The sequence below is a fragment of the Eleutherodactylus coqui genome, chromosome 2 (genome assembly GCF_035609145.1).
Source record: "Eleutherodactylus coqui strain aEleCoq1 chromosome 2, aEleCoq1.hap1, whole genome shotgun sequence".
NCBI lineage: Eukaryota > Metazoa > Chordata > Amphibia > Anura > Eleutherodactylidae > Eleutherodactylus > Eleutherodactylus coqui.
This window is the reverse complement of record NC_089838.1, coordinates 317,288,598-317,311,119: the sequence shown is the minus strand read 5'-3', so window position 1 is coordinate 317,311,119 and position 22,522 is coordinate 317,288,598. Positions and strand designations below refer to the sequence as shown.

The window sequence follows — 22,522 nt, the reverse complement described above, 5'->3', positions numbered from 1 at the left end:
GCTTTACATACCATTTCAAAGTTTAACTCTTCATGCACAATGAAGTAATTCCTCTTCTCTTTTCACAAACACACAGCTGCCTTTAAGATTCTGTTGGTTTCACATGGAAACGGACAGCGGTTTAGTTCCACCCAGATGTCAGACCTGACATTATCATCTGGGCTCCCACAATGCACAGCTCTCTGGTAACAAATAACCAGCAGAATAGTGAATTCAGAAGGAATTAAAAACATAGCTCAGAGAAACAAACGATTTAAATGTTTTTTTTCAACTTTTTTATGTATATTTGTAGAGGAATGTAAATGGTTGAATAGAGGAGAGTCTTCCTTTACAGGAACACTTTTCAGACCATTCTCTAATACTCTGGATGGTTCAGCAACACTGAATCACCGCCTCAAACCAATCATGTATGCGGTTAGACCTCTAACTTTAGGCAATTGCTGCAAAGACAATCATAATGGTTATCGCCACTATGTGTAATAGTAAAAGTATGATGGCCATTTGTGTCTGCTGGAACCCCAGAAGCACCTGTTTTAATTCGGGACTTACATACAACGGATCCCTTGCCATGAAGGAGAAATGTTAAAATGAGAGAGAGGATCGCTTGGAAATGCTTCAATGTTTCTTCTAGTGTCTGACATCTTTTGCCAGGGAGAATGTGCTTTTGATGTCCAGCTGATAATAACTCGAGGCTAGATGGGCCCCATGTATAAAAAAATAAAAAAAATAAAAAAGCTGGTGCAGGCAAAAATGAGAAGCGTTGTCTATAGGAACCAATCAGATCACTGTTTTAATTTTCTAAACAACAAAGGAAAAATGATAGCTGAATTCTGATTGGTTACCATGGTCAACACCTCGGCATTTTGTGGGCACTACTTTTTATACATGTGGCTCTATGTACTGGGGATCCGTTCCATGTCTGAGTGTAGGAGACTCATAACCAATAATCTGCACCCCTCTCCCCACTTTAATGACCACTTTAGTACAGATTTTGGCGTGAAGAGTGGAGGAGCCCAAGCTCTGCATGTGCCAAACACTCCTAACGTAAAGTGGCTGCTTGTTTCCAAATACAGTGCATTTGGTTTGATTCTTGTTTCTCAAATGGAAAACATCTTCCTCCTTAAGTAAACTGCTGGTTGGGATGAAGGAGTCAAGAGGGCTCCCGCTGGTCCTTGGGTATGAGAACTAGTGTAAACCAAAAGGTGGAGGAGTTGCCCATAGTAGCTAATTAAAACTACTTTTTCTTTTCAAACCTGTGCTAAAAAAAAACATAGGTTGAGTCTGATTGGTTGCTATAGGCAACACCCATTCCTCCACTCTACTTTGCATTAGTCTTCACCCCTGAGGCTCACAGTTGTCTCCTCACTGTGCACCCTTTCTCCTGACTTTAAACGGGCCCCAAGTGTTAATGTAACATTCACTAGTTTCAAATGCAAAGCTAAAATAAGAAACAAATAAATAAAATTATTGAAAACTCGGAATATCCTTTTAGTTTCTTCATTTTTGGGTACCAGAGGCCAGAGTGTTCACTCTTCTGACTGACCAGTCTCCGCCTAGAACTTATCTCTTCTTTATTGATGGAGGACGTAGGGTTTTAAGGGAGAATAAACCGACTATGGTGGAGACTTATAAAAACTATTGCCAAGGAAAATGGGAGGGATTACCCATAACAACCAATCAAGTTGCTGCTTTCTTGGCAGCGATCTGATAGCCGGGGGTAACAGCACTGTTATTATTTCTGGTAGTTTCTAGAAATCTCCCCCATTATCATCATTTACAGCTGCGTTAAAAAGCATTTGCCCCTCAATAATAATTTTATTTATTTATTTCGGCGCTCACTAGGTAACCGAAGCGCGTTCGTCTATATTTACTGGGTCTCCACTTTCCCTCCCCCTTTTCACTTTATAGGACAACTTTATCAACCTCAGTTTTCTCCGCTTGTTCCGAGCTGCTCGTCTCATTAAACTTCTGCGGCAAGGCTACACTATTCGTATCCTACTGTGGACCTTCGTTCAGTCCTTCAAGGTATGTGCAAGATTAGATATATATGCACTGGATGAGACACTGCTTTTCCTTGTGGAGAACGCTAAGTAGGGGTGAGGAGACTTCTAGGTCATGCCTTGCTCCTCTGGGAAGTTTCATATGCAAATAGGAGATTTTATATTTTAACTACAGCGCCACCTATTGGAAGGTAGCTGCCTATAAGTCAATGCCCAACCTTCTAATTGGCCTTGTAACATAACTAAGGATATAAGCCAAACCAGAGTTTTCTACAGAAGGAAAAGATAACCATGTACAGGCAGCTATCGCTATCGCTGTACAGCAGGGTTCTGGTTGCATGCAATATGCTCTCCTATCTTAGGGGAGCTACAAAAAGGTCACAGTTATAATTTGTTTCCAGGAATCATTAAAAAAGGTTTACTGGGCAAATACGTAAGGTTATCATTAGTTGATTGCCAGGAATCCACCACTCTGGATCCCCAGCAATCAGCTGATCATCTGGCCTGCTGTCAGTGCAGCGGGATGGACGTCATCAGAGGCAGTTTTACTTCCATTGAAATGAATGGGGATGAAGCTGCCTATTACACATCCGTTTCTGCATTGTGGTCAGAGCAGAAAGTCTCAAGAGATGGCTTTACTCCCATTGATTTCATTGGAAGTGAATCCACCTCTGGGACTTCCTGCTCTGACCCCAATGATCATGTTCAGCTCCTGTTACAGCAGGCCAGACGATCAGCTGATCGCCGGGGATCCCGAGTAGATTCCCAGCGATCAACTAATAATGACCCAGAATATCCCTTCAATTATTCGTTAGGAACACTTGTGACTTATATGTTTTCGGGTGCTTGTACTTCAGGGATTAGCAAATCTCTCCTATGTTGGTTTTCCTATTGATAATGTCACTTTTAATATTTGATCCTTTCTTCCTCTCCACAGGCGCTGCCTTACGTCTGCCTCCTGATCGCTATGCTGTTCTTTATCTATGCCATCATCGGCATGCAGGTCTGTGTTACAATCAGTGTAGTGTGTGCAGCCTTGTCATGATGTCTTTATGTATATCCAGGTGCTGAAAATGTATACAAGCATATACATTTAGGGTACTTGTGCCTTTTGAGGATGATCTCCTGCGTTTCAGACAGAGCAGGCAACTATCTTGAGGGGCAGTCTGCTGGTACTGTTTACGAGGGGCGGTCTGCTGGCACTGTCTATGAGGCACAGTCTGCTGGCAGTGTTTATGAGGGACAGTCTGCTGGCACTGTCTATGAGGGACAGTCTGCTGGCACTGTTTATGAGGGACAGTCTGCTGGCACTGTCTATGAGGGACAGTCTGCTGGCACTGTTTATGAGGCGCAGTCTGCTGGCACTGTCTATGAGGGACAGTCTGCTGGCACTGTTTATGAGGGGCAGTCTGCTGGCACTGTTTATGAGGGGCAGTCTGCTGGCACTGTTTATGAGGCGCAGTCTGCTGGTACTGTTTACGAGGGGCGGTCTGCTGGCACTGTCTATGAGGGACAGTCTGCTGGCAGTGTTTATGAGGGACAGTCTGCTGGCACTGTCTATGAGGGACAGTCTGCTGGCAGTGTTTATGAGGCACAGTCTGCTGGCAGTGTTTATGAGGCGCAGTCTGCTGGCACTGTTTATGAGGCGCAGTCTGCTGGCACTGTCTATGAGGGACAGTCTGCTGGCACTGTTTATGAGGGGCAGTCTGCTGGCACTGTTTATGAGGGGCAGTCTGCTGGCACTGTTTATGAGGCGCAGTCTGCTGGTACTGTTTACGAGGGGCGGTCTGCTGGCACTGTCTATGAGGGACAGTCTGCTGGCAGTGTTTATGAGGGACAGTCTGCTGGCACTGTCTATGAGGGACAGTCTGCTGGCAGTGTTTATGAGGCACAGTCTGCTGGCAGTGTTTATGAGGCGCAGTCTGCTGGCACTGTTTATGAGGCGCAGTCTGCTGGCACTGTCTATGAGGGACAGTCTGCTGGCACTGTTTATGAGGGGCAGTCTGCTGGCACTGTTTATGAGGGGCAGTCTGCTGGCACTGTTTATGAGGGGCAGTCTGCTGGCATTGTTTATGAGGGGCAGTCTGCTGGCACTGTTTACGAGGGGCAGTCTGCTGGCACTGTCTATGAGGGACAGTCTGCTGGCAGTGTTTACGAGGGGCAGTCTGCTGGCACTGTCTATGAGGGACAGACTGCTGGCTCTGTCTATGAGGGACAGTCTGCTGGCAGTGTTTACGAGGGGAAATCTGCTGGCACGGTTTATGAGGGGCAGTCTGCTGGCACTGTTTATGAGGGGCAGTCTGCTGGCACTGTTTATGAGGGGCAGTCTGCTGGCACTGTTTATGAGGGGCAGTCTGCTGGTACTGTTTATGAGGGGCAGTCTGCTGGCACTGTTTATGAGAGGCAGTCTGCTGGCACTGTTTATGAGGGGCAGTCTGCTGGCACTGTTTATGAGGGGCAGTCTGTTGGCACTGTTTATAAGAAGCAGACTGCTGCAATGTTTAAAAGGGGCAGCAGTCTATGGGCATTGGTTATCGCAAGCTACACTGATGGCGCATATTATTTTGGTCCTTCTCTTCCCAGCATTTGCCATATATGTATGGCACGTAATGGTGCCGGTGTAAATTGCTGAGCCTATGCTTTAGCAACAGGTGTCAGCTTTAAAATACAGTGAGTAAGCTATAAGATTATCATGTTATTTTACCTGCATGGAGAACACTCTAAACTATCAGAAGGCAGGGATAAACAAAAATTACCATAAAGACCAAAACTGGCTGTGGTACTAAGGGAATAATGGAGTTACTCTAGCGTTTTTTGGGGGACCGCGGCTTTTACTTTTAGGTGAGGTTTATTTTGAATAAAATTTGCGCTTCAAGACTCCCTGAAATTAATGTTTAAAAGGCAATAAATATGGTTTAGCGTCATGTGTGTGAACGTAAATATATGCTCTAGCAGTCACACGTCTGATCCTCTCCATCTACCCATCACACTCTCTGTCCCGTTGCAGGTCTTCGGTAACATAGCCCTGGATGAAGACGATGACGACACAGCTATAACAGCACACAATAACTTTCGTACATTCTTCCAAGCTCTCATGCTCCTCTTCCGGTAAGCCCACTATGATGACCTATGCTGGAAATGACCTGGAATATATTTCCAGGAGACATTTTATCACATTTTTTGTAGAGATTACAAAAAGCACAGCAAAAACGTACATCAAATTTGAACAGAATTGGCCTCGTGAAAATACACCGTGTTCAGTCTTTGATTTTTTTTCATGCAGCTCAAAACCGTAGTATCTTTTATTGCACAAGACATAAGACTGGAGGATCCCTGGGGAGTGGTATAACATGGGTGTGTGATATGCTGACAGACACGTGTCTTCCTCCCTGCAGGAGCGCCACTGGTGAAGCCTGGCATGAGATCATGCTGTCTTGTTTGAGTGGGAAGCCGTGTGACTCTCAGTCAGGAATAAAGGAGAAGGACTGTGGGAGCGAGTTTGCATACTTCTACTTTGTGTCTTTCATCTTCCTTTGCTCATTCCTGGTGAGTGACGCAGCACTGAGGCGATGATGAGGAGATTATTACTTTTTTTTACATTATTGGAATGTAGATCTAAATATCGGATCAATGCTTTTACAATGCACAAAGTGATGCCTCAAGCACATGACTACATTAAAATCACTACTGTATGGATGTGTAAAGCCAACTTGGTACGATATTGTTGACCGTATGTTTCCATATGGTATGCTGTATGGGTTCTTCATGAGTTCTGTGGTGATACTGTATTAGTTCCACCTGTGTTACAGGAGTAATGCCTCCTTGCCAGTAATTTAGGGGAGAAAAATTCAACCTATATGGAGATCTCACATGGATCCATATATAGAGATACAATCTGTCAGTCCCCATTTACTTCTTTATGATTAACTTCTTGACTTCTCTATGCTTTTTTTCAAACAGTGATAAATGTCTGATCTCTGGGACCCCACAGTCACTAGCACAGGGGTCCCGAGTCCTCTGTTCCTCCTCACTGCACGAGTTTGAATGAAGCAGTGGTCAGACATGCACCCTGCTGCTCCATTCATTTCTACGAGACTGAGGGAGATTATAATCCCAATTAAAAGACATTGGCCACTTTATATTTTTTAACCCTTTGCAATCCAATTTTGGATACATGGTTTCCTAGGGAGCTTTCTCCTTCTACCATTATACAATGGCGCCATCTGCTGGCTAGAGCCAATACTGCTATATGGGACCTGCTCGGGAGGCCCCCAACAACAGAGCGACCAGTAATATACAGTAAGAATACACTGCCAGACGTCTTCTGACATCGGAGCTGTACAGCCTTCAATCAGAATGTCTTCAGACGTCAGACAGTGGATTGGAAAGGGTTAAAGGTGGCCTGGAAACTGTAAAGAGCCATTTACTAATATTCTCATGTGTTTAGAACAGCGTCAATGTGTCTATAAGAAGACCTGCCCCCTTGCCTTTGCACTCCCCGTACATGCATTCCATGGCTGCTAATGGATGAGCACATGACCCGATCTGTCCATCGGCGGCCTCCACTGAATAACATGGCAGACTAGCACATGCACAGTGTGGTCTCCATTGAACAATATAGCGCACATCATCTTCAGAATGGCAACGATTTGTGGCCAGCACAGAGGCAAGGGCATGGGGCGTCTAACAGACACATTGGTGCTGGTCTGAAGACACAAGGGTATTAGAAAGTGACTCTTTACGTGCTTTGTACAAATATATGTATAAAGTGGCCAACCCCCTTTAAGAAAGCTGCTATGGGTAATAGAAATATAGCTGGCAAGCTGGGGGCACTCCGTTGATTTTGGTTATAGTCACATACTTTGTGTAGAGGTTACTAGTCTTGGTTTGGTAGACATGCACAACACATGTTGTCATAGCTGTTCTCCCTCTGCAGATGTTAAACCTGTTTGTCGCTGTCATTATGGATAACTTTGAATATCTAACCCGCGATTCCTCCATTCTGGGTCCACATCATCTAGATGAATATGTGAGAATCTGGGCAGAGTATGACCCGGCGGCCTGGTGAGTCATTTCATCTACCCAATTTAATATAAGATTTGGGAGGGGAAATGGATTAGTAAAAGGGCGCAATAAATCAGACAGTTTGTAGAACTCTGAAAGAAAGAAGAAAAACCTTCGATGATCCAATGTTCGAGTAAAGCAAGAGGTAATGGGATCTGTTGAATACTCAAGTATTGCTCAAGATTTACCAACAGGAGCCATCATTGGTGATGGAGAGAAGACCCAGTATTCTGGGATTAAAAACTCTGGAAGAAGCCTGAAGACAATAAGAGAAACCGATGGAAGAATGGAAATGGAAGGATCGGTTGTGATACAGCATCAGCCTGAAACCTTCCACGGAAAAAACAAATGAGGTGGCCGGTAGAAAAACTGACTGGACCAATGAAGGATTTTGTACAAAGAATGGCAAGAAAGTTAAATATAAGTACTAGAGCTTATCGTATATGGCAGATCATATGATACAATGAATCCAGAGAACTGTAGACTACGTAGGAGGTTTGTTAATTGAGAATTGCATCAAGATTGCAAAATGTAACAAGGTAGCCACTATCATAAACAGTAAGGCAGACATAAAGTGGAGAACCCCCCCCCCCCCCCAACCAAACACACAACCAATGATGTGGGCAGAAAGTTCCTCTTTACCTGCACTAGTTGGAAGGTACTGGTTCTCCTTGTGGGAATTTTGCTGGTGTAGGGAATTTTACAGGCAATGCTCCCTGGGAAAAAGTATGCAAATTATGTTTGCTCCAGAAGGAATAAAGCTGTCTAGTGCCATCTATAGATCTTGAAGTATTATCAGGGATATCAGCCAAGCAAGAGGCACCCATCTGTAGACAGCACTACTTCGGACTTTCTCATCAGTTAGACTGAGGGTGGGCTGGCTGTATAAAATGTCTTGGATACAGGTTTTAGAAGGTATGGGTTCTTCTTGTGAAGATGATACAGCTGGTGTAGGGAGTCTTACAGATAATACTCTGTGTTCTAATGTCTTCTTGAACCTTCAGGATATTGTAACCGATGATAACATGATGGCTTTTTGCCGTTCTAAGGACTTGGCTTGTTAGGAAGTGTTTCCTTACCTTTAGGACAGTTCACTTGATGTCCCTCCTGTGTGGTCAGGATTGGATGACTGAGGAAGTATCAGATATTCAGAGTACCAATTACACATTTGTCTTGGTAACTCCTTGTCTGCTAGTCTTCACATTAGAACATGGATGTATGGAGACGTGTATTATGTATTTGCACACCTCCATACAAATGATGTTGGAATTTTAAGTTTTGCCTTTATGTGTAGAAACAGTTTCATCTTGCAGGGACGGGACAGCTCTCTACAAACGGGGTCACACACTTATGAATCAGCAAGACGAACAAGTGTTTTTGCATTTCTCCAAACAACCATCAGTGTTATGGATCCAACTCTTCTAGGTTTACAATGATTTGCATCAATAGCTTACAGTGGTATTTTAATAGGTTGACCCATAGAATAACACTTTGTGCCGCTCAGTACATTTGCTGGTCCATGCCCTGTCTCTGATGGTGATGGATACCCATTGGCTCCCACCATTGATTGGCTTCCATTACTCATGTTACAGTAGGTGGCCTCTGTCTTTTCAGCTCACTCTTATCATTTATGGTATGGCTTATGGTTGCTTGTCTATTGCTCTGCCTTATGGTCTGCTCACAGATGTAAATCTGGGCAAACTAATATTGTGTTGTGCTTTTCGACTACATGTAGTGTGTGCGTTAGTCTGCGGTTTTATTCTTCACTTAATTAACAAGGGACAATAGTGGCTACTTATTGTTTTTGATATGTCTAGACAGCCGTGTGCAGATATGGGAGGGAGTACCATAGAAAGGTTTTAAATTGGGCCTATCATTAAGATGCCATGATATTTCCCCCTCTACCCTTCTAAATGACCATTGGAATATTCCAACTTCCTTGTTTGCTGTTCCCCGCTCCTAGCGCCCAGCTGTTATGCAGCCGAGCGCTCCGAGTGGGGAATGCAGAAGACAAGCAGGGTGTCCCCGCTTGTTTTCTGCATCCAGCTGTTCTCTGCTCATAGCGCCCGGCTGTTATACAGCTGAGCGCCCAGTGCCGGGTATGGAGAACGCAGCTGGACCGCTCTGTTCTTCATACCCAGCCTGTGATCAGGGAGCAGGATACAGCTGATACAATAGTATCAGCTGTATCCCGCTGTGAATTCCTGATAACTGATCGCTGATCTGTCAGCATGCTGAAAGATCAGCAATCAGCGACAGCTTAACGAAAACGGCACGATGTCAGTGCAGTAAGACACAATGATTATCGCTCAAAAGACGGCTTTGAACGATTTTTCAGCGAAAATCATTGTGTCTAAAAAGACCTTAACCACTGTTACTATAGTTGTGGAGACTGAGCAGTTAGAGCTGCTCTTCAAGCTCCTACCATTATTACTGTCCTATTCTAGCTGGCTACTAGGAATTTGGACAATATGAGTAGAAGCATGAGCTTATAAGTAAAGGTATGTTTATGGTTGTTAAGGCTTACATTGGACACCTCGGCTCCCTCACTCTTTCTGCTATGCCTTTGTAAGTGTCTTGATTGTAGTTCTGCCACCCTATTCATGAACCCGGAAGCTCAGGATGCACAGAACTTTAGAAAGTAATGTAGACTACTACATAGGATCTGCACACAAATCTGTGCCTGGATGTTACATTCATCTTGGAGAGCACGCAAGAGATGCAATCAACCCTAACGTAGTGTCTGAAATCATGATTCAACGAGAATACGTTGTCTAGCAAGCTCACAGCAAGCACAGTGGAAGAACATCCACGTCAAGGCTCCTCCGCCCAAGGATGAAGTGAAGATTGCTGACTGTAAACTACACGCCACTAAACCTCTATATGCCTGTATTGTTTTCTACATTTTTTTCTTTCCGCCTATGTATTTTATCCATATGTGTATTTTTTCTTATTTCATTCAAGTTTAGCTTTTTCGGATCAGTATAATGCCTGTTCCCACTGTTAATCTATACACATTATCTCAGCCGTATGTACTAATTTGTATGTTTGGATGTTGTGGTTAAATTCTCAAACTGATTGTCAAGGACCAAAACTGATGTAGTGAAGTGCATAACATTATCTGCATAAAAAACTCTCTGGCAAGGAGATAAAAAGTCTTCTGCTGGGATTTCTAGAGACGCCAGCCTACAAATCCCCCCTCTAACACTGGGAACCAGCGCCCCCCATCCTTTTCCAGAAGTGTTGGTGATGACAGACCGCCCAACACTGTATGATCCAGCGGCCTTGAGGCTTGCTGTCACCTCAGTGTTACCCATTTAAGCTATGTCCACATATTGATTTTTCTCCAGATTTTGGGGCTGAACCGCGTTGAAATTTGCCTGCAGCACGTGGATTTATTTAGGTGCACATTCTGATACAGATTTTACCCCCTCATTTGAAGACTTGAAATTTGTCCTAAATTGACATGCTGAAAATGGAAAATCCGTACCACCGCTCAATTTATGCTGTGGATGTTTTCGGCAGAGTACAGATGAGATTTCCTGAACTCTCCTCAGCGCTGCTGCTACAATATAACCCTGCACATTTCCCACAACCAATTCCGCTGTAGAAGATGTGCGGCGCTATTTGGTCCAGGAAACTGCCATGCAGCATAATGGAAGCCGGGTGACAACCATCGTAGTCAATGGCGCCTGAGCAGGAAAACTGAAATCTGCATGGAGCCCTTAATGGTGGTTTGAACCCAGCCTAAGACCCATCTCTAGGTTTCACTCCCATTCATCACCTTTATATTGTGTTGCACTAGCATATTGCTAAGTTAATCTCCTAATTGCATTATACAAGACACTTGGGCAGCACTACAATTCAAAGCCCCTTTTATTAGCACTCGTGCAATGCTCATACTGACCTGAAAGGTTGCAGGGGTGCTAATGAAAGGATCTTTGAATTAGGGTGCTGCCCATGTGTCTTCTATATATGCTACAAGGACTGTGGATGAAGTTAATTGGCACCACCATATATTCAATCCAGTGCTGCTTTGGGTCGGTTTCAGGCGAGCAGATTACGGATGTGTTCCAGATAACATTACAGCTGTATCTCATCAGTACTTTTTCTGACTGTCAAATGCTGATCAGTATTTCCCAGTAGAAAAGAATAGCAATACGGAGGCAAAAACACAAAAAATATGTCATGCTCGTCTGAAACAGCCATTAAATATATGGTCATGTGAATAGACACACAGATTTACATTAGCTCCGTATCGCGATCCCTAAAACGCAGACCAAATATATAGCTACCATACACTAGCCTGAAAGCGGAGTTACTGATAACATGACATTTTATGTGCTAATGATGGATTAAGATGGACATAGGATAGCCATCAGGACCGCTGCAGCAGCGCAGGACTCTTGGCAACGGTCGTGTTTGAGACTTTAGCCATCATGTTATGAGGGAGATTTCTAAAAACTGTAGTGGAATTTCCCACAGCAGACGGCGAGGTGACATTATGATGTCACTGTAGTTTTTATGAATCCCCCTCGGTGTCTGTATGTGTATATGCGTGTGTGTTATTATTATGTCTGCGCGTTCTCTGTATCATGCAGGACGTCGCACATGATTACAGGGAGGGTCACCCATGAAAGCTGCACATCCTCTCAACTAACTCCCCTTCTGTTCTTATTTCAGCGGGCGCATTCATTATAAGGACATGTACAGTTTGTTACGGGTTATATCCCCACCGCTGGGTTTGGGGAAGAAATGCCCCCACAGGGTGGCCTGCAAGGTTTGGAAAACCATTACAAAGCAAAACAAAAAAATAACCTAAATCAAAAATGAAACACAGAACGAAACTTCCACAACCCTTACCCCATATACCCATCCTTCCTGCTCTCACCCCTGGATAGTACTCCTTTCTCCCATCCTTCAAAACTTAGCCCGTTATCCCCTGCAAGACTTTAAGCGGAATGCGCGATGCTTTCACCTACCTAATTTTAATATATATATAACATATATATATTTTATGAGAGAGCTGTACTCAGCTACGTACACCGTGTGCATCCTATCTCTTTGGCTGCTGGTGGGAGGGGGTTGGTCAATGGTTCATCCCGTGAGCAGCTAAAGGGTATATAGTCTTATGGAAGAAGCATGGGCTTGCTGGGATTTCCGGGGGTTCCAGGCACGAATATTTTATTTCTTTTTGGACTGGGGGAGCCTGCTTTAAAGAAGAAAAAAATATGCTTGATGAAGGGGGAGGGTGCGGAGGGGTCTCAGGGGGCTCCATTAACCATTCTGGATCTCCTTTCATATTCCATAAACCTCGCTCCCACACACCTCCTCCCTTTTACCACCGCCACTGAAAACATCTTCCTCCCCACCTCACAAACGTCCTTCCCGATTCATACTGGCAGGACAAGGCATAATTTTTTCCTAACACACCTGTACTGGAGAGAGGTTGTAAAATGAGAATTCTCCAACTGCCAATGGAATCCCCTACAGATTGAAGCGTGTAATTCCCTGTGTAGTTCCTGGGAGATCTTCCTGAATGACATGATGTAGGTGGTACTGTTTTGGGTTGATATGAATGTAAGGTTCCAGTTCCTGGTGTGGGTGACTTCCTCTGCGTCGGCTCCTCAGGTAGTGATAAGTTGATCTAATTTCTTTTCGCACCTTTTCTCTCCATGTTTCTTCAGACCCTTACCCCCCTTTTCTCACTGTGTCCTGGGATATACTCTCTCATATTTATCTTCCTCTCATTTTTTCTTCCTCTTTCTTCCTATTCTGTATTCAATCTACTCCTCTCATCATTCTCCTTCTCTAATTTCTTACCATCATCCATGCTCGCCATTGATACCCGTGTATGTCATTCATTCATGTCTTCGTGATGTACATCTGGATACTTTTTCCATTTCCCCTTTGTCCCTCTTCGTTTGTCATTTCACTTCTCCTTTATCGCATACGTCCATTTTGACTGCTTGTTTCCCCCTGCCATTCTCCTTGGTCTTCTCTTTCCCCTCCATACAACGTTTTTCATGGTCCATTTCCCTTTTTTACCTTCAATAAATTCATCTTCCTCCTTTCCATGGCTCTGTGGCTCCTTTCTCTCTGTTCCCAGGGGTCGCATGAAATACACAGACTTGTATGAGATGCTCAGACTAATCTCGCCTCCCTTGGGTCTGGGGAAGAAATGCCCTGCTCGAGTTGCTTATAAGGTAGATCCCTTCCACTTCCCACTACCATGACTCTTACCCTCTTTCCTAGTCCGTTCTTGGGTCCCATATTGTAACTTGCCAGACAGAGGTCACTTAACACTACTGCTCTGCATCTTTGTGCACTCTGCAGCAGAAGGGTTAAGAAGTACCCAATAAGAGATCCTTAATGCCAGGAGCCTCTTGTCACTGGAAGTCTCTTAATGGCACTTTTTGTCTTTTGATGTTATATTTTTTGGTATTTTGACGTGGAGATGTGCCGTCACTGTGTGCGTATGTCTTTGACATGTTCTGTATGTTGAGTGACAATGACAAGCTCTGTGCTAATGAAGGGAGAGAGGTCTAGCTGATTATACTGCACTCTCTTATGAGGTCTGCTTGTGAAGAACAGGTAATGTTCACATAATCATTTAGAAATCACAGCTTTAGCCTCTTGAATCTCTATAGGTAACACAATGTGTTTTTTTTATATTGCATACATAAAGTAGAGGTAGCCCCGTAATAAAAATTAAATGGGGCTTTACTCCTTCTCCCTGCTTCCATTATCCTCAACAAACTGAAACAGAATGGTCCCTTTCTTTCCATGCCATGTAGGAGAGAAGGACTGTATGACCCACAGGCCAGAAACCCCCTGTGTTCAAAGGGTTCTCCAGGAAATTGATGGCTTATCTTAAAGATAGATATCAGATTGGGGGTCTGAGTGCTGCATCTTCTTCATTGTCTACCAGACTCAGCTCCGCACTTTTAGTAATGGCTCAGTTCCATTCAAGCTTCAATACCCGGCAGAGCCACTACTACAAGTACGAAGCTGAGCCTGGTAAAGGAGGAAGGGGATGTGGCACTCGCTGTAGCACCCTGGCCTCCTCAGTAAACTTCTCACCAAGGGTGTGCTGATCGGACCGCCACCGATCTGATATTGATGACCTATCCTAAGCATGGGCCATCCAATATGTATTCTTGAAAAACCCTTTTAACATTTTTGAAGAGGGGTAATCCTGCCCATGGGCTGCCTCTATGGTGCATACACTCTTTCTTGGTAATATATCTGAACGCTTGTGGTTTGCTGGGCAGGATTTATTAAGATATCTGCCTACAGAGGTCTGTGCTCTCCACTAGCTATATGACAAGATGGCGGCACAGTTAGATCATGAGACTGTTCTCAAGTTACAAGCCATAACGCAAGTCCCTAGTTATGAGACATAGAGTTCGGTACACCTGAAACTAGCATCAGGGTGGTAGATATTGTATAGATACATGACTGAATCGTCTTAAATTCTCCAATCCATATAGAAATATTTTGGAATAGTGTTATGGTTAATTATTATGCTTATTTCCACGTCTTGCTGTTCTTGATATACAGAGATTGCTATACATTTGACAGCCAAGTACTTGTGCGTTTCTAGTTACATGTCAGGATGCGGCGTAACTGTATAACCAACAAGTATCTAGTCAACTGGTCTATAATCACATTTAAGAGTGGGCAGCAGGTCTGTAAGTACATGGCAGAGCTACAGATCTGTACTTATGGTAGGAGAGAGGACCGTTAGTGCTTGGCAAAGTGGACCATAGATCTTTAGGCATGTGGTTGTATAGCCTAAAGGTATTCGGTACATGACTAAATGTTATGCCGATTTAACAGCGATATGATAGTGGTAAGTAAGCCTGTGTATGGATATGTGACAAGACGGTGTATAAATATATAGGTGGTATGGTCTGCTGGTCTCTGAAGATTTGGTGCTACGGTTTCTGGAGCTGTAGGTAGATAATACAGTGGTCAGTTCATCTTCCCTGTAGATCTCTTCCTATGGCAGAATGGTTTGTAGATCTCTAGTCACATGGTACAAAGGGTTAGAGAGCTCTGGTTATTTGGCTTATAGTATGTTGACCTGTAGTCCTAGAGCAAAATGTGTAATTTCTAGTCAGATGGGTTTCTAGATCTCTCCTAATATGGCAAAATGTTTTAGAAACCACTAACTATCTTACAGAATAGTCTGTAGTCTTCCATTTATATTGCAGAATGGTCTCAAGATGTATTGGGCAGAAGATGGAATAGTCTTTCAGTACTAAGATGATAGAATGGTCCTCGGGTCTCCTTGCATTTGCTTGAATGGTTTATGGATCTGTAGGTGTATCACAGGATACTGTGTAGGTCAATCCTATGCAGAATGGTCCGTAGTTCTCCCGTTTCATACCAATCCAGGTTTTTGACAGAATGGTTTGATAGAAGTGATAATCAGCTTTCTAGGCATACATAAGGAACAGCCTTCAGTCTTGAATGGCTGGTAGGTCTCCAAGTTATGTGCCGGGCTAAAAGTTAGGCTTTTGGATACATAGGCTAATGGAGTTTAATGTTTTACATATGTTCAGCCCCAGCACAGATTCAGCAGAAAATACCATTCAAAATAGTGCAGCATGCAGAGCTGGGTCATCCAGTAAAATGATGGACCCCATTACAATCAATAGGGTCTGTTCGGTGCTGTTTGGCTCCCATCGTTCCAGCAATCTTGTTCGGCTCCAAAGATAAATAGGCACAATGGAAATATGCAGGAGACCCAGACGCAGGTGTGAATGAGGCCTTAATAGTAAAGGCCCATTCACACGGAGCGATGATCGCTCAAAAATCGCTAAAAAGCAATCATTTGAGCGATAATCGTTGCGTCTAAACGCGCGGCCATCATGCACTTTTCGTGCACTGTTGACTGATCGTTAAATTCAGGCCAACCTAAAAATCGTTGTGCGGTCTTAACAAGACCGCACACTGAGTTCTCTATGGGTAGTGCAGATAGCATTGTTACCTGTCGGAGAACAAAGGAGCTGAATGGAGATTAGAGCCCCCAGGCTATTAACTGCATTCAGCTAAGGCTTCATTTGCACACTAATAAGCTATTAAGTAGCTGAGTGGCAGCTTAATAGTTTATGCAAAATGATCGCTCAAAGCTGTCACTCAAAACGTTGTTTGAGCAATCATCACTCCGTGTAGATAGGCCTTAAGTTTAGAGGAAGAGTCTGTAGTAAGTAAATGGCAAATATTCTATATGTCTATAGGATTGATATAGGATTAAACATAATGGCTGGTGTGGTTGATATGGGATTACACATACAGGCTTGTGTGGTAGATATAGGATTACAGGTACAGGCTGGTGTGGTAGATGTAGGTTTACAGGTACAGGCTGGTATGATAGATATAAAATTAAACATACTGGCTGGTGTGGTTGATATGGGATTACACATACAGGCTGGTGTGGTGGATATAGGGTTAAACATACTGTCTTGTATGGTAGATATAGGATTAAAGGTACAGGCTGGTATGGTAGATACAGGATTACAGGTACAGACTGGTATGGTAGATATAGGATTACAGGTACAGACTGGTATGGTAGATATAGGTTACAGGTGCAGGCTGGTGTGGTAGATATAGGATTACACATACAGGCTACTATGGTAGATATAGGATTACAGGTACAGACTGGTATGGTAGATATAGGATTAAACATACTGGTTTGTGTGGTAGATATAGGACTATACATACAGGCTGGTATGGTAAATATAGGATTACAGGTAGAGACTGGTATGGTAGATATAGGATTACAGGTACACGCTGGTGAGGTAGATATAGGATTACAGGTACAGGCTGGTATGCTAGATATAGGATTAAACATACAGGCTGGTATGGTAGATATAAGATTACAGGTACAGACTGGCATGGTAAATATAGAATTACACATACAGGCTGGTATGGTAGATATATGGTTAAACATACTGGCTTCTGTGGTAGATATAGGATTATACATACAGACTGGTATGGTAGACATAGGATTAAACATACTGGCTGGTGTGGTAGATATAGGATTACACATACAAACTGGTATGGTGGATGTAGGGTTACAGGTACAGACTGGTATGGTAGATATAGGATTACAGGTACAGGCTACAATGGTAGATATAGGATTAGACATATAGGCTGCTATAGTAGATATAGGATTAAACATACAGGCTGGTGTGGTAGATATAGGATTGCACATACTGGCTGGTGTGGTATATATATGGGATTACACATACAAACTGGTGTGGTAGATATAGGATTACAGGTGCAGGCTGGTGTGTTAGATATAGGATTACACATACAGGCTACTATGGTAGATATAGGATTACAGGTACAGACTGGTATGATAGATGTAGGATTAAACATACTGGTTTGTGTGGTAGATATAGGATTACAGGTATAGACTGGTATGGTAAATATGGGATTAAACATACAGGCTGGTATGGTAGATATAGGATCACACACACAGGCTGGTGTGGTAGATATGGGATTACACATACTGGTTTGTGTGGTAGATATAGGATTACAGGTACAGGCTGGTGTGGTAGATGTAGGTTTACAGGTACAGACTGGTATGGTAGATATAGGATTACAGGTACAGGCTACTATGATAGATATGGGATTAAACATATAGGCTGGTATGGTAGATATAGGATTAAACATACAGGCTGGTGTGGTAGATGTAAGATTACAGGTACAGGCTCCAATGATAGATATAGTATTACAGGTACAGGCTGGTATGGTAGATATAGGATTAAACATACAGGCTGGTGTGGTAGATGTAGGGTTTGCAGATGCAGGCTGGTATGGTAGATATGGGATTACAGGTACGTGATGGTGTGGTAGATACAAATTACAGGTACAGACTGGTATGGTAGATATAGGATTACAGGTACAGGCTACTATGGTAGATATGGGATTAAACATATAGGCTGGTATGGTAGATATAGGATTAAACATACAGGCTGGTGTGGTAGATGTAAGATTACAGGTACAGGCTCCAATGATAGATATAGTATTACAGGTACAGGCTGGTATGGTAGATATAGGATTAAACATACAGGCTGGTGTGGTAGATGTAGGGTTTGAAGATGCAGGCTGGTATGGTAGATATGGGATTACAGGTACGTGATGGTGTGGTAGATACAAATTACAGGTACAGGCTGGTATGGTAGACATGGGCTGGTATTATATTATAGATATAGGATTACAGGTACATGATCAATTGGTAGATACAGGTTACAGGTACAGGTAGACATAGGATTAAACATACTGGCTGATGTGGTAGATATAGGATTACACATACAAACTGGTATGGTGGATGTAGGGTTACAGGTACAGACTGGTATGGTAGATATAGGATTACAGGTACAGGCTACAATGGTGGATATAGGATTAGACATATAGGCTGCTATAGTAGATATAGGATTAAACATACAGGCTGGTGTGGTAGATATAGGATTACACATACTGGCTGGTGTGGTATATATATGGGATTACACATACAAACTGGTGTGGTATTATATAGGTTACAGGTGCAGGCTGGTGTGGTAGATATAGGATTACACATACAGGCTACTATGGTAGATATAGGATTACAGGTACAGACTGGTATGGTAGATGTAGGATTAAACATACTGGTTTGTGTGGTAGATATAGGATTACAGGTATAGGCTGGTATTGTAAATATAGGATTAAACATACAGGCTGGTATGGTAGATATAGGATCACACACAGGCTGGTGTGGTAGATATGGGATTACACATACTGGCTTGTGTGGTAGATATCGGATTACAGGTACAGGCTGGTGTGGTAGATGTAGGTTTACAGGTACAGACTGGTATGGTAGATATAGGATTACAGGTAGAGACTGGTATGGTAGATATAGGATTACAGGTACAGGCTACTATGGTAGATATGGGATTAAACATATACGCTGGTATGGTAGATATAGGACTAAACATACAGGCTGATGTGGTAGATGTAAGATTACAGGTACAGGCTACAATGATAGATATAGTATTACAGGTACAGGCTGGTATGGTAGATATAGGATTAAACATACAGGCTGGTGTGGTAGATGTAGGGTTACAGATACAGGCTGGTATGGTAGATATGGGATTACAGGTACGTGATGGTGTGGTAGATACAGATTACAGGTAAAGGCTGCTATGGTAGACAGGGGCTGGTATTATATGGTAGATATAGGATTACAGGTACGTGATGGTGTAGTAGATATAGGATTATAGGTACATACAGGTTGCTATAGTCAGTAAGTGGTCAGCCTGTATGCTAGTTGTGATAGGGGCTGTAGCTTCCTAGTCCTATATCACATATAGATGAATCTATCACTCTTTCTTTTCCTGTCTCTGCATCCCTTATTCTTTTATTCTGTGTATCTTCCTCTCTTGTCTCTCCACACTCACTATGGTAAGTGCACAATGCATTGGAAGGATGATGCAGGCTGACCTAACCCTTGTCCCTTCCTGCTTGACAAGTATCCTCCTGCAACAAGAACTAAAAAGATGTGATTTCCAACTGTGAATTAATAAAAGCTGTGCTTATAACCTACTATTATAGCACACATGGCACAGGTTTTATGGCAGACTATGCACATGGGAAAAACATGTTTTACGAATACAGATAAATGTCTGATAAGTATCAGACATCATGTTTTTCCTCTGTGCTGTTTTTCATAATGTCCCCATCATAACATAAAACCTATTTGTGTGTGTATATATTTCCTTTTATAGTTACTGTGTATTTCAATTAGTGTTAGTAACTGATTAGTGAAACTATTGGGCAGATTTACTAATCCTGTCTAATATCCAATTGTCAGAGCAGCCCCCCACTTCTCACTACAGCCACCCTTATTATAGACATATCAGTCCTCCATGCCCCAATAATGCCCCCAGTAGTCACAGCACTGAATAGGTGGTCTCGTCTCACACACCACATGCCTCTTCTGCTTCCTGGCTCTCCTTCCCCTCCTAGTCTCTGGAGGAGACATGTTTCCCATGTTGGGCGGCAGATCGTGTAGCCTCAGTAAGCAGGAGAACAGCATCGGTGTGTTGCCTGCGAAGCCTGAGAGTAATTACAGCACTACCTAACCCTTCAGTAATAGAAGGGCATGCCGACAACTGTAAGTAGGAAAGGAATCCCAGGAAATGACCTTCATACTGGTGCTGCACTGAGCTCGACCTGCTCCTGGGCGCCGCTGCTCACCTGGTGACACATATCAGTACTCTCCTGTATTTTCAATGAGTTTTTTAAAAAAAAAAAACACTTTAAAAAAATCTTATATCTGCCCGTTATACTGTGTACCTTTACTACTACTGTCACCTTCCAGTATATCTGTCCTGTATATACGCTTTATCTACTGTATACTATTAGGGTGGACACTAGAGTTGAGCGAACGTACTCTGCCCTCTGTCATTGATGAATAGCTAAGTGATGCCTGTAATTGGCTGAGCGCTCAGCCAATCAGTACAGCTCTTTCTGGAGGCGGGGATTTTTAAATCGCCACCTGCTCAAAGTGCTGGATAGCAGTGCAGGGGAGCCAGCCGGAGGATGCGCTTGAGCGGCGGACAGGTGAGTAAAGATTTTTTGTTTTTTTCAACAGCTAAGGATGATTTTCAGGGAAGGGCTTATATTTCAAGCTCTTTCCTGAAAATCATGCTTATGACGTTGCCCCAAAACCACTGCTTTCAATGTGGCAGGCAGCAGCGCCGACCCCGTTGAAAGCAATGGGATAGCATCCTGGACTTCTGCCACAGCTGTGGCAGCTGTGGTAGAGGATTCCTTCATCCCTGTGGTCTCTGTGGGGATGAAGGAAACTCCTGTCACAGCTGTGGCAGAAGTCCGTGATATACTCCCCATGTTTTCAATGGGGCCAGTGCTGCTGCCGCTGGCCCCATTGAAAACACTGAGCAATATTGCAGATTTCCTCTCTGCGATGCGAGGCTCTGCTGAAACATCACAAATGAGTATTAAACCATTGAAAATGAGTGATTTCATAATCATTGCTGTCGCATCGCAGGGAAAAAAATCGCAAGTGGGTGTCCACCCTTAGGGCTCTTTCACACAGGGATCTAGGCGCTTAAAAAACACGCGTCTATTAGAACCAATGGTTGCCTATGGGAATGTGCAGATTTCTTCATCTGAATGTTTCCATAAGAAACCATTGGTTCTAATTGCCGCGTGTTTTTATGCATGTGAATTTTGCATGCCTAGCTCCCCGTGTGAAATAGCCCTTACTCACATCTTACAGTGGATCCATCCTAAATACATACTATTACTCACACCTTACATTATATCAGTCCAGTATGTACGCTATACTATTACACCTTATATCTTTCCTGCATCTACATTATACCTATACTATGACTCATTCCTCACAGTATATCTGTCCTGTATGCATACTATGCTGTTACACCTTTTATTATATCAATTCTGTATGTACACTATACTATAGTACCTTATATTACATCTGTCATCTATCTACATTATACCTATACTATGACTCATACCTTACACGATGTCTGTCCTGCATCTACACTATACCTATGCTTTTACTATATCTGTCCTGTATCTACATTATATTTATACTATTACTCATACCTTACAGTGTATTTGACATTACACCTATACTATTACTCGTGCCTTACACTATATCTGTCCTGTACCTACATTATAGCTATACTATTACTCGTGCCTTACACTATATCTGTCCTGTACCTACATTATAGCTATACTATAACTCGTGCCTTACACTATATCTGTCCTGTACCTACATTATAGCTATACTATTACTCGTGCCTTACACTATATCTGTCCTGTACCTATATTACACCTATACTATCACTCGTGCCTTACACAATATCTGTCCTGTACCTACATTACACCTATACTATTACTCGTGCCTTACACTATATCTGTCCTGTACCTACATTATAGCTATACTATTACTTGTGCCTTACACTATATCTGTCCTGTACCCACATTACACCTATACTATTACTTGTGCCTTACACTATATCTGTCATGTACCTACATTATAGCTATACTATAACTCGTGCCTTACACTATATCTGTCCTGTACCTACATTACACCTATACTATTACTCGTGCCTTACACTATATCTGTCCTGTACCTACATTATAGCTATACTATTACTCGTGCCTTACACTATATCTGTCCTGTACCTACATTATAGCTATACTATAACTCGTGCCTTACACTATATCTGTCCTGTACCTACATTATAGCTATACTATTACTCGTGCCTTACACTATATCTGTCCTGTACCTATATTACACCTATACTATCACTCGTGCCTTACACAATATCTGTCCTGTACCTACATTACACCTATACTATTACTCGTGCCTTACACTATATCTGTCCTGTACCTACATTATAGCTATACTA

At 42.9% G+C, this 22,522-nt stretch overlaps 1 protein-coding gene across 1 annotated transcript in view; it reads left to right on the top strand.

Moving 5' to 3' along the window:
* Window positions 1–22,522, top strand: part of CACNA1A (calcium voltage-gated channel subunit alpha1 A) — a 266,456-nt gene that overhangs the window by 181,182 nt on the left and 62,752 nt on the right. The window contains exons 33-38 of the mRNA XM_066593712.1: window positions 1,909–2,025; window positions 2,938–3,003; window positions 5,008–5,108; window positions 5,396–5,546; window positions 6,937–7,064; window positions 13,174–13,270. Of these exons, the coding sequence (XP_066449809.1) occupies window positions 1,909–2,025; window positions 2,938–3,003; window positions 5,008–5,108; window positions 5,396–5,546; window positions 6,937–7,064; window positions 13,174–13,270 (660 nt within the window). The remainder of the gene's footprint in view (window positions 1–1,908; window positions 2,026–2,937; window positions 3,004–5,007; window positions 5,109–5,395; window positions 5,547–6,936; window positions 7,065–13,173; window positions 13,271–22,522) is intronic.